The sequence below is a fragment of the Podarcis cretensis genome (genome assembly GCF_951804945.1).
Source record: "Podarcis cretensis genome assembly, chromosome: 5".
Taxonomy (NCBI): Eukaryota; Metazoa; Chordata; class Lepidosauria; order Squamata; family Lacertidae; genus Podarcis; species Podarcis cretensis.
Window position 1 is genome coordinate 10,651,664 of NC_137174.1, and position 12,444 is coordinate 10,664,107.

The 12,444-nt window shown below is 46.6% G+C and overlaps 1 protein-coding gene across 1 annotated transcript; it reads right to left on the reverse strand.

The window, feature by feature from the left end:
• Positions 1-5,303: 5,303 nt before the first annotated feature.
• GDF2 (growth differentiation factor 2) lies at positions 5,304-11,518 on the reverse strand. The gene is made up of 2 exons (XM_079975368.1): positions 11,036-11,518; positions 5,304-6,861 (listed from the first exon to the last, which is right to left on the reverse strand). Exons 1-2 carry the CDS (start codon positions 11,373-11,375, stop codon positions 5,954-5,956), a joined length of 1,248 nt encoding a protein of 415 aa, XP_079831494.1. The 5' UTR covers positions 11,376-11,518; the 3' UTR covers positions 5,304-5,953.
• Positions 11,519-12,444: the final 926 nt, after the last annotated feature.

The window sequence follows — 12,444 nt, forward strand, 5'->3', positions numbered from 1 at the left end:
ATTACCGGCTGAGCACAAAATACGTTTACGTGCTTACGTTTATTTTATCTGACCATTCTTAATTTTTCTTCTTTGCTACCTGCTTTGAATGGGGCCCTGTACAAAAAAGGGAAAAGAATCCAGATATCAGGGTTTTAAAATGCATCCTTTAAATAAACAAATAAATAAACACCCCCTCCTTGTTTTTTTGCTGATGGGTGTGTGTTCTTACGACGATGGCCTCTCTGTGTGATTTGACTGGTCACCTGAATGGAAATGTTAGAAAGCTCGGTGCTTTGAGTGTGGAGATAAAAGAGTCTGTTCCTCAGATGGAGTTATGCCTTAGGAGTCTCCGACTCTGCTTCTTATCGCTCGGATGTGTCTCATAAAGGGGTAAAAATAGAGGCATACAGGATTACAGAAGATGTGGCCCTGGCGACCATGAAAAGGAAGTCACTAGGAAAAATGGAAGCCTGAGGCACTGAGCAGTGGTTTTAGCCCTCGAAGACTCTGCAATACCTGTGGTGGCAAAGGCCATTTTTTTCTATTCTGCCACACGACCCCAGTGCAACTACATTCAAAGTGTGATCCATCTGGTTCATTCACTGCTTTAGGCAATTAGTTGAAATCCTTTGACCTCCGAGATTGCTTTTTAAGGGTGGAGATATACTGTGGACATGCTTGTTTTAGGAGCTGTACAATATTTTGAACTGCAGTTTACCAGGGGGTAAATTCCACAGAGCTCTATGGGACACTTTTGAGAAAACATGTAGAGGATTGCTCTGGTGGTATTGATGACAGTTCATCTTTCAAGTACTTTATGAGAGAGAAGAGGCAGAAAAATATTTTATTAACACACTAGAAAACTGCATTTTACCCAACATGCCCCTCTGTCCATTTGCTTTGACAGACATTTTGGTCTTAGTATGTAATTTTAGAGATTTTGAGTCTCTGGCATGGTTTTCTAGCTTTGTTCAGCCTCACTGAGCCTGGTTATCCTTAGTTTTAAATCTCTTTTTTATCCCTGTGCAGGACACACCTGAAAACTGAGAAAGAACAATAGCAATTAAGATTCCTAAGTAGGGATGGGAGAATCTGTTAGCTTTCAGTTTCTCATTTTTTCCCAATCTTAAATTTAGTTTTCCAGGTTTCCACATAAATTTGCAATTTTGTTTTATTTTTTTGCAAAAAACAAGTCCTCACAATAATTTTTCAGCATTTTAGGGCACATGTTATCTGAGTATACACATTTGGGCAAGTGATGCTTCCTAGCAGAATGCCTGTCGTAGTTTATTTTCAGAAATATATGCAACTCTCTGCACACTTTCCCCCTCATAAATGCATTTTTTGTGCAGATGTTTGGGTTGGTTGCAAAATTTGGAGAGGCGCAAATTTCAAAGGATGTTAAAAGGCACACCAAACTGAATTTCTCCCCAGTCTCTGTGGTTGAGTTACCGTATTTTTCACTCCATAAGAAACACCTGACCATAAGACACACCTAGTTTTTAGAGGAGGAAAACAAGAAAAAAAAATATTCTGAACGAAATGGTGGGTGTATGATTTTTGTGGTTCATGCTGTGGCCACAGACATGTGATCTGATGGTGAATTTGGGGTGACCCAATGCAAAAATCCTGAGGATCCATGGGCTTTTACCTCCCTCCTCCCAGGCAGCCTCCGCTAGCATCCCTTATCTCTCTTTGGATCCCACCGATCAGCTGTTTCCTTTCAACACTCCCTTCCCTTTTGTTTGTCTTAGTGTCCTTTCCTTAGCTGGACCAGTTTTTTCCTCCTCCTTTTCTTCTCATTTCTCTCCTTATTGCTTTAGTCTTCCTGTTTCCCTCTTTGCAAGTTTGCTGTCTTTACCTCCCCCCTCCCAGGCAGCCTCCTTTATCTCTAGCGTCCCTTATCTCTCTCCCCAATCGGCAAACGATCAGCGGCTTTGTTTCGACACCACCTCCCTCTTTAAAAAAAAAGAGCATGATCTGCTTTTTGCCCCTGGGCAATTCAGCTCCAGGGACCACGCATTTGCTCCATAAGATGCACAGACATTTCCCCTTACTTTTTAGGAAGAAAAAAGTGTGTCTTGTGGAGCAAAAAATACGGTAACTGTTGCTGCAGCAGAAAAGCCGCTGTGGATTGATTGATTGATTGCATTGCATTCATATTATTCCCTTTTTCTCCCAGGACTTCAAAGTGGTTCCTCCTCTCCTCATTTAATCCCCACGACAACCCTGTGGGGTAGGTTAGGCTGAAAGTGAGTGGCTGGCCCAAAGTCGCCCAGTGAGCTTCATGGCTGAATGGCGATTATGAATCTCTGTTTCCCAGGTGCTAGCCTGACACTCTAACCCAACTTTTCTCAGCTTTGGGTTTCCTGGTGTTCTTGAACTCCATTTCCCATCAGTTCCTGACCACTGGCCATACTGGCTAGGAATGATGGGAGTTATAGTCCAACAACCTCTAGGGATCAAAGGTTGAGAAAGTCTGCTCTAACCACTATGTCACACAGTCCTCCTGCCTACTACTGCAGCTGGGAGAGAAAGCTGTCAAAAGGAAGGAGGAAGGGAGAATGAAAAACCACAGCTGCCTTGCCTCCCAGTTCGGTGGTGGATTCTAAAGAATACAGAGAAGTATACATTCATTAATTTTTATTCAAAGTACAGTTACAAATGTACTATGCCCCGATGCACCTAAAGGACACTACGACATGGGCGTAAGAAGGTTTCTGCACACATTGCTGGGTTAAGGGTTGAGTATCTTCATGATGTGCTTTTGCATGCTGTTCCCCTCCCTGGCCCAGCTGCCAGACCTGAGCTTTAGGTCCTTAAAACCTAAAAATTGTGGTGGTTGACTACTTGGAAGGGGGAGCAGGGCTGCTTGGAAGGGGCTACATTTAGATCTCACATCACTCCAGTTTGTTTCTGGACCCAATTCAATGGGGTTAATGTTTAAAGCCCTAAACGACTCAGGCCCTCCTTCCCCACAGACCCTCTCAGGTGTTAAGCTCAGCCCTGGGGCAGAGGACTTTTGGTAGCTCCACCACCCTCAGAAGTTCAAAAGGCAAATGCCTGGCATGCCTATTTTAAGACCCATCCTATTTTGGTGATGCTTTTGAATTCTGGTGCTGGAGAAGACTCTTGAGAGTCCCATGGACTGCAAGAAGATCAAACCTATCCATTCTGAAGGAAATCAGCCCTGAGTGCTCACTGGAAGGACAGATCCTGAAGCTGAGGCTCCAAGACTTTGGCCACCTCATGAGAAGAGAAGACTCCCTGGAAAAGACCCTGATGTTGGGAAAGATGGAGGGCACAAGAAGGGGACGACAGAGGACGAGATGGTTGGACAGTGTTCTCGAAGCTACCAGCAGGAGTTTAACCAAACTGCGGGAGGCAGTGGAAGACAGGAGTGCCTGGCCTGCTCTGATCCATGGGGTCACGAAGAGTCAGACACAATTAAACAACAACATTTAGGTGATCATAAGTTGCCCTGAATGCCACGTTTTAAATTGTTCTGGTGGGGACGCATCGTGCTTCTTCTGGGAGAGTTTGTGTACCTTTGGTCCCCACCCTGCACCCGTCTCTCACCTGTGGCACCTAGAAGCTGTCCACATGGGACATCCTGTGGAACGGCTTCCACTGGCCACCAAAACCAGCTGAGAGTAGCCAATGAGTTGCATGCAAAGACAGGCTCTGGTAGATTGAATGGACGAGACCAAGAGGTCAAGGCGGCCTTTTCAGCACATGCTTTTAGACCAGGCATCCCCAACCTGCGGCCCTCCAGATGTTTTGGCCTACAACTCCCATGATCCCTAGCTAACAGGACCAGTGGTCAGGGGTGATGGGAATTGTAGTCCAAAACATCTGGAGGGCCGAAGGTCAGGGATGCCTGTTTTAGACGGAAGTGAGGGGCAGATGGAGCTCATACATCTGGGAAAGCAAACCATCTAGGAGAGGGTAAACTCTGGTCGTAAACCTCCACTGCCTTGTGATTGAAGTCCTGGCGGAGAATGTTGGGACCGGGGGCAAGACGGTGGGGTGGGAGCAGGAACAAGAATCCAGAAGCCAGGAGTCAGGAAGCCAAGGGTCCGAGGGTCAGGAAACCAGGACTCAAGAAGCCAAATGCAGCGAGGCAGGAAGCATGTTGCTGTGGCCAAGAGCCGAAGGGAAATGCTGACCTTATATCCCTTCCCGGCTCTTGCTACCAGGTGCTGTGAGTTACCAATCGGTCTCACCTGTACGGCCGCGCCTTGCCTCTTCAGAACAAACTTAGGAAAGCCCCAGTCCTGTGAAGCCTTACCGGTCACAGGGCCTGGCTCCTTCACGCACTCCTGACAGATATCTCTGGGAGAAGAAAGGGAGTAGGCCCTACACAAACCCAGAGTAGAGCGCCTAAGATGGTTGAATGACACCTTGCGTGCCTCCTTTTGGCAACTCCTGCAGCCTAACTGATGCCAAGCATATTGCTCTGCTTTCCTTTGGACCACATCAGCAAGGCCAAGAGTGGTGGGTCCTGTTGTCTGAGCGGCCCAAGACCCCCAGACACACTGCCCAGGCTTGCACCCCAGGGAGGTCACTTCAGTGCTGCTAATGCAGCAAAAAACAACAACACAAGAGGCAGCAGTTACGAATTACCAGTCTCTGCAGCCACAGTTTAGGATCTTAGGGCATAGCTGTCAACCGTCCCTTATTTGGCGGGAAAGTCCCTTATCCCAGCGCCGTGTCCCGCTGCTGTCCCTTATTGATGATGTCCCTTTAATTTCCTGGGTTTCAAAGGAAGCAGCTCCTCTCCCTCCCTCCCTCCCTCCCTGCCGGCCAAGGAGGAGGGAGGCTCCAACTGTGTTGCTTGGCTGCGTTGCTCACCCAATAAGGAGTCTAAGAACGACTGGGGGGTGGAGCTTGCATGCCTTGTGCCGATCAAATCGGCCGCGTTGCCTGGGGACTCGCCTTTGCTCAGCGCTTCCCAGCGGAGAGGTGACGGTGGTTTTCCTTGCTGCATCCCCTTTGCCGGGTTGCTGCGCTGTGGGAACCACCGCTTGAGGCTTTGTTTGGCTGCTGGCTGGTTCAGAGGGGCTCAGAAGTTGAACATACCTGTGCCCCTTGGAAAATCCCTTATTTTGGCTGCTGATCCCTTATTTTCGAGGCTGCTGGTCCCTTATTTTCAAATCTGTAAGTTGACAGCTATGCCTTAGGGCAAAGTGTGGGTAATAAATTAAATTAATTTCCCTCACCTTCGCTCCTCTTCTCTGCCAAATATCTTGTTGACAAAATTTTAAAGACTTTGTACTTGCCATCTCAAGAGCTCCCCTTTGGGTTAAAGTGCTGCAGAATTTCAAGCTGCTAAGTGTATCTTTTATTACTGTCTGGCAAACGGGGGAAATAATAATTTGAAACAAGAAAACGTCAATATTCTGGAAAACAAGAGGGGAGATGGTATTATATGGGCTTAGAAACAGTATGTAGACCACGGAGAAAGGAAAATGGGAAGGAACATGGTTATAACGCAACGGACATGATGACAAAACGAAATGTTTCGTAAGACTACTGCCTCAAATTGCCAATATTTCCATGCTCAGCCTCAGGAAGAATGAAGAGACACTGCAAAAAGGCACAATTAGAAGTTCATGAAGGCATGTGGATCAGGTGGCCAGTGTCCTAAGCAGATCTAGCATGGACTGTGAGATGCATCAAACTCAAATACTACTAGACACATTTGCAATACCATGGGTGGGCATTGAGGGGACCTGCTAATGCAATAGGCCTAAGAGAAGCTGTAGCTGTTCCAATTTTTCAGTTTTGGTCTCAGATTCTCTATCTGTGTGTCTGTCTGTCTCTTGAGAGAGAGAAAGGTAGGTGTCAGCTTGGAAGACAACCGTCCGCATACTCAGCCATTTATTTCCAACAAGTGCCGTTCTATGAAATATCCGCAGAGATATTTCCACCCCTTGGTTCAGTTATGAAGGAGAGGTCCTCTGCTCTCCTACCTGCAACCACATTCTGCTACCTTCATCCCTTCGTACTGGTATTTCAGAGTGGGTGTCCCGGCATCGTCATTGTAAAGCAAGGAAATGGCTTCCAGCTTGGTGGGAACGCAACAAGCCTTGGCTGCTTTCTTGGGGTTCTTGTAGTGCACCAAGGTCTGGATTATAGCGTGTTTAGTCGGGGTGACGTTATCAGTCAAAGGAAAGAAGCAGCCCCCTTTGCACTCAAACGCCTCATAATCCGAGGGCGCAATGATCCAATTCCAGCCAATTTCTTTGAAGTTGACGTGAAGAGACGTTCTCCGACAGTGGTTGCTTTCAACGCTACGTTTGCTTCTAGATGAAGAGCGGTGGGTTCCGCCGACAGGCAACGCATTCTGCTTGTGAACAGTGTCATTCTTAAGCACACTCTCCTGTTCATGCGCCATCATTTCCCGAAGTTCCCTGTGGTTCTCCTTGATTCTGTTGCCATTATCATTGGAAAACACTATCAGCAAGGGCAAACGGTTGGACTCGGCTGTTACACTGATGCGCGGTTTCCCACAGGTGGGCTCCCTCTGAACATGACTTTCCACGGTGATCTGTAGCTGGCTGGTAGTCCTTGCTTTCTCCGCCTTGACCCAACTTTTCACAGTGCCAGACATATCAAACATCACCCAGCCACATTCGTGGATTTCTTTGGAGACTAGGAAAGATTGGGCATCATCATTTGGTTTCTCCCAGGGATCCCCTCCTAGACTGCCGTAGATGACCACCTTTCCCTGAAGGCGAGAGAAACACTCTGCCTCCTCCTGACAAGAAGTGTGGATCCGAAGCTCAGCTCTGGTGACTTCTTCATGCCATGGGATGGAGACGTTGAAAAGTAAGATGTATTTCTGAAAGGGGTCCATTTCCCCTGAGGCAATATCTGTGGGAGAAAATTGATAAGCATTGTTACCATAGCTCTCTGTTATTGCGGGGTGGGAGATATGAAACGCAGGCAACCCAGTCCGTTGGGTGGGGTACAAATCATCATCATCATCATCATCATCATCATCACCACCACCACCACCATCATCATTATAATCATCACCATCACCATCAATGCTTTTTTGTGGGGGGACACAGGGGTACACATACCCCTAAATATTTTGTGAATCTAAGTTTGGCCTCATTGAGGGGCAGTATTTCAATATGAGCAAGAAAATGAAAGTACCCCTAAACATTTTTTTTAGAAAAAAGCACTGATTGTGGTTGTGGTTGTGGTTCTTGTTAGGAATAGGTCTTATACCTGCATCTTAATTGATGGCTTGCTGCTGCTGGTGCTACAAGTTCTCATGTAAATCAAAATAGTAGCAAATATTCTGCTTGCAGCCAGTAGACAACATTTTATGGGTGAAATAAGGGATTATTTTAATATTTCTAACAGACCTACTATGACAGCGAGGTTCAGTATCTAAAGCCTCCATCTACTATTGTTGTGGAATGATTTCAGTGCATTAAAAGAAAACTGCCTGGCAAAGAGAGAGAGATCTAGACCATCCCAGTGTCCCTATTTTCCTGGGACAGTCCCGGATTTACAGAAGCCGCCCGGGTTTCTGATTTGATCCTGGAATGTCCCACTTTTCCTTAGGACATCCCTGTTTTCACTGGAGAAATGTTGGAGGGTATGGAGTTATGCAGCCCCAAGCCAAGGAAATAAGTAATTATACAACCTTTAGAAGGCACCTGAAGGCAGCCCTGAAAAGGAAAGTTTTTTTAAAAAATGTTTTATTATGTTTTTATGTACAGTGGACCCTCTAGTTACGTACCACTCGGGTTACGAATGCGGCATGTGCAGAAGCGCTCAATCGCGCCATGTGTGTGCGCAGAAGTGGCGCCTCTGCCTATGGACTTTTCGGGATGCAGACAGACCCCCGGAATGAATTTAATTCATATTCGGAGGGTCCACTGTATGTTGGAAGCTGCCCAGAGTGGCTGGGGTAACTCAGTCAGATGGGTGGGGTATAAATATCATAATCAACACCATCACCACCACCACCACAATTGAATAGGATGTCCCTATTTTCATCAGTGCTGGAGGAGACTCTTGAGAGTCCCATGGACTGCAAGAAGATCAAACCTCTCCATTCTGAAGGAAATCAGCCCTGAGTGCTCATTGGAAGGACAGATCCTGAAGCTGAGGCTCCAAGACTTTGGCCGCCTCATGAGAAGAGAAGACTCCCTGGAAAAGACCCTGATGTTGGGAAAGATGGAGGGCACAAGGACAAGGGGGCGACAGAGGACAAGATGTTTGGATAGTGTTTGCGAAGCTACTAGCATGAATTTGACCAAGCTGCGGGAGGCAGTGGAAGACAGAAGTGCCTGGCGTGCTCTGGTCCATGGGGTCACGAAGAGTCGGACACGACTAAACGACTAAACAACAACAACAACATTTTCATCAGAGAACTGTTGGAGGTTATTGGCTTGTTGTGTTTCTCTCCGGATGAATGGCCCCCACTTCCCTGCCCTGAAAGTGGGGAGGGTGTCAATGAAAAAAGCCCATGGTTTTCCCAAAACGTTTGATTGCCTGTTAATTGGGCTGGCAGCAGAATCACCAGCCGTACTAGCAATGGCACCCTCCATTGTGCTTGAGGCAGCGGGTATTTTTTTTTGGGGGGGGGAGAGAACCAGGAGAAGCCATACAACATATTAAGTGGTGTTCCGCAACAGTGAGAAACACCTTGGGGTTCAAGAGGAACAGCTGAGGGCTACTGTCCCTGCTCTCCAACATCTTCTGCCTGAGACCAATGTCCCATCCTGTCTAATGGTAAGGCCAGCCCTGATCCCAATTTATACATAAAGGTCTCACGCCAATTTAAAGCATGGATCAGTTTCAGGCACTACAGAACAAATTATATATCCTAACCACTAGCATTTGGTAGATTATTGGCCAGCTATCCGCCCATAAACAAGCAGCGAAGGACTTCACTGTGGCACAAATCAAACACATGCACACTCAGCAGCCAAACTGGATAAAGCCCAAGAAATCACAGGTTGATTTCTCTGCTCCTCCTTCCATTTACCTAGTAATGGCCTCCTTGTGGGACGCGGGGGGCGCTGTGGTCTAAACCACTGAGCCTCTTGGGCTTGCTGATCGGAAGGTTGGCGGTTCGAATCCCCGCAACGGGGTGAGCTCCCATTGCTCTGTCCCAACTCCTGCCAACCTAGCAGTTCGAAAGCACATCAGTGCAAGTAGATAAATAGGTACTGCTGCAGTGGGAAGGCAAACGGCGTTTCCGTGTGCTCTGGTTTCTGTCACGGTGTGACGTTGCACAGGAAGCTGTTTAGTCATGCTGGCCACATGACCCAGAAAAGCTGTGGACAAACACCAGCTCCCTTGGCCTGAAAGCGAGATGAGTGCTGCAACCCCACAGTCGCCATTGACTGGACTTGATTGTCCAGGGGTCCTTTACCTTTACCTAATGGCCTTCTATGAGGACTGCGCCATGACATGGCAAGGGATGAGGGGAGTAATATAGGCATGCACTTTGGGGGGCGGGGGAAGAGAGAGTTTCCACTTAACTTTCTGCCCCTTTTGGAGCTCCTCTTTGTAAAGGTCATAAGCAAATAGAATTGCTGAGCACATTTTATCTCATTACTATTATTATTATTATTAATGAAATTTATATACTGCCCTTCATCTGAAGATACCAGGGCGGTTCACATCATAATTCAGTGGTGCCTCGGGTTAAGTACTTAATTCGTTCCGGAGGTCCATTCTTAACCTGAAACTGTTCTTAACCTGAAGCACCACTTTAGCTAATGGGGCCTCTTGTTGCTGCCGTGCTGCTGAAGCACGATTTCTGTTCTCATCCTGAAGCAAAGTTCTTAACCTGAAGCACGATTTCTGGGTCAGCGGAGTCTGTAACCTGAAGCATATGTAACCTGAGGTACCACTGTAATGCAAAATGAGAGCAAACAAAAAATACATAACCAGAACCAAAACAAACCAATAACCTTAACAATCATAATTATTTTGCTATCTGAATTCTATTCCTGGTAGCATTCCCAGGGGTGCCAGCTTCTCAAGGCAGTTGAGGGGGCCCAACACGATGTGCTGACATCGCATGCAAGGAGTCAGGGAGTGGAGCTGAACATCCTCTGAACATTGAGGAGGTCCTCAAAAAAACAAAACCAAAAAACCAAAAAAAACTGGGGGGGACGGGACAAAGTGCCTTGGCCCCCAGGAACTGGCGCCTACAATTGTTCCTGAAATGTGGTCCTAGTTGCTATTCTTTTAATTGGTTTCACTTTTTAAAAAAGCACCCTAAGGTGTCTTCACATTGGTGCGAAGAGGAAAGTATTTTTGGGTCTCCCTTGAAGCATAGCAAATAAAGATGGGCTCAAACCTCAGATTGGGGTTGTTGTTTTTTTATTTAATAGGGCTGTCATATTTCAATAATTGAAAATCTGGACACAAAAGTTATTGAGCAAAATGTTTTTTGGCAACGTTCTGAGCTTTTTTTTGGGGGGGCGTGCAACACTGTTGAGTTTTTGAGTTTTCCCCAAAGTCCCCCCATCCCCCCACAAAATCTCAAAAATATCTACTCTTCGACATGGAATTTCCCCAGACATTACAGCCCGGCTGAAATTCTAGACGTATGGCAACCCCAATTTCTTGAAAACTAGGGCTAATTTTAAAATCCTATTGAAGTATCGTGATTTGGCCACTGCCAGAAACAAGAACCTTCACTGGGGAGACAACTGACATCAGGAATAAACTCAGAAGGGTTGGCTGGCTGTTCAGTTGGCAGGGGCAGAGTGCCAGAGATGTTTTGACAAGCCAGCCCTAAATTACATTATCAGTTTATTGCTGGTATCTGATTTCTTCTTGATTTAAAAAGAAAACAACATTTTTTATATTATATAATTAAATGTGAAGAACGATCAGGCTTGCTGATAGAGCAAGTAACCACAGCTGCAATTTCACAAACACTTAGTGTAAGATCCATTGAACTTAATAGGACTTACTTTTGAGTAGGCACACAAAGGATTCCACTGTAGGATTCCTACCCACCGGGAAAACCAAGCCCACACATTGTGGAAGAAAACCCTCATACCTTCAGGACTGAAGCTACGGACAATGTTGGATATGGGGCTGGAAGACTTGTCCTTGGTATATCGATTGTACAAATCAATCATGAATTGGGGTGGCTCCTCTTTCATCTTCTCCTGTGAAGGTATCTCTGATAAGTTCAAGTTCCTCAGGAAATCGGCTTTCAGATTCTCCAGGAAAGCCTGGAAGTCAAAAGGGGCCTCTTCATCTATATTCCCAAGGTCACCAGAGTGTTCGGCAGAGTTTCCCGCAGTGAGTAATCCGCTCCTAACATCCACAGGTTTGCTGTTGGTCAGATGGACGAAGGCGACATTCAAAAGAGCCAAGGCACCAAAATAGTACATTTTGCACGTGCTCCGTTCTCCGGTGGGGGAAAAGCCAACAGAGATCCAGGAACGTCTTGTCCGATTAGAGTCTGAGGAGTGAGTAGGGGAGCAAAACCAAAAGCTAGACACTTTCTGAAGCTGTGTGGCGGCCGCTCTTTTCCCCAGCCCTTGTGAATTGTCAAGTAGACTGTTCATACACTTGCCCTTATCTCAGCGATTGATGCTAACATTTCAGTCCCTTATCTATTACGGCTCTTCACTAATGAAGATTCTATAAACATGCGGACGAGCACATATGGCTCATGAAAAGCCATGGCATCCACGATGGAATCTATGTTCTCCTTTGGGGGGGTCATCGTTGCTTAATGATGTTCCGTTGTCATTTCCTTGCCAGCGGCAATATGTATTTTAGGAGGCCCGATAGGAAGCTTGGGGGGGGAGGAGGGGAGGGAGGTTTGTAAAGTGTTTTCCTAGATTCCCGCAGCAAAATATTAACACCCCCCACTACAGCTAAAAAAGTTCCTTAAAATACTTTCCAAACGGCGCCAATATACTCTGATGTAAGACACAATCCTATGACGATGCAAATAACCCGTAACGGGGACTCATTTATCAGCTAAGTGCTATTGTTTGTACACAGAAGATGATCTGCTTTCTGTCATCTCCCCCCCCCCCGCCCCCCAGGACTGCCAGTTATCACTTGGGTGGATATGATGGCAATTCTTGGTTTTCTGGTAAGTAACAAACATTATTATTGTCCAGTAGCGCCTTACAGACCAAATGAGTTTGTTTTTGGTATAAGCTTTTGTGTGCATGCACACTTCTTCAGATACACAAAAGCTTATACCAAGAACAAACTTAAGGTAAAGGTAAAGGTACCCCTGCCCGTACGGGCCAGTCTTGACAGACTCTGGGGTTGTGCGCCCATCTCACTTAAGAGGCCAGGGGCCAGCGCTGTCCGGAGACACTTCCGGGTCACGTGGCCGGCGTGACATCGCTGCTCTGGCGAGCCAGAGCCGCACACGGAAACGCCGTTTACCTTCCCGCTGGTAAGCGGTCCCTATTTATCTACTTGCACCCGGAGGTG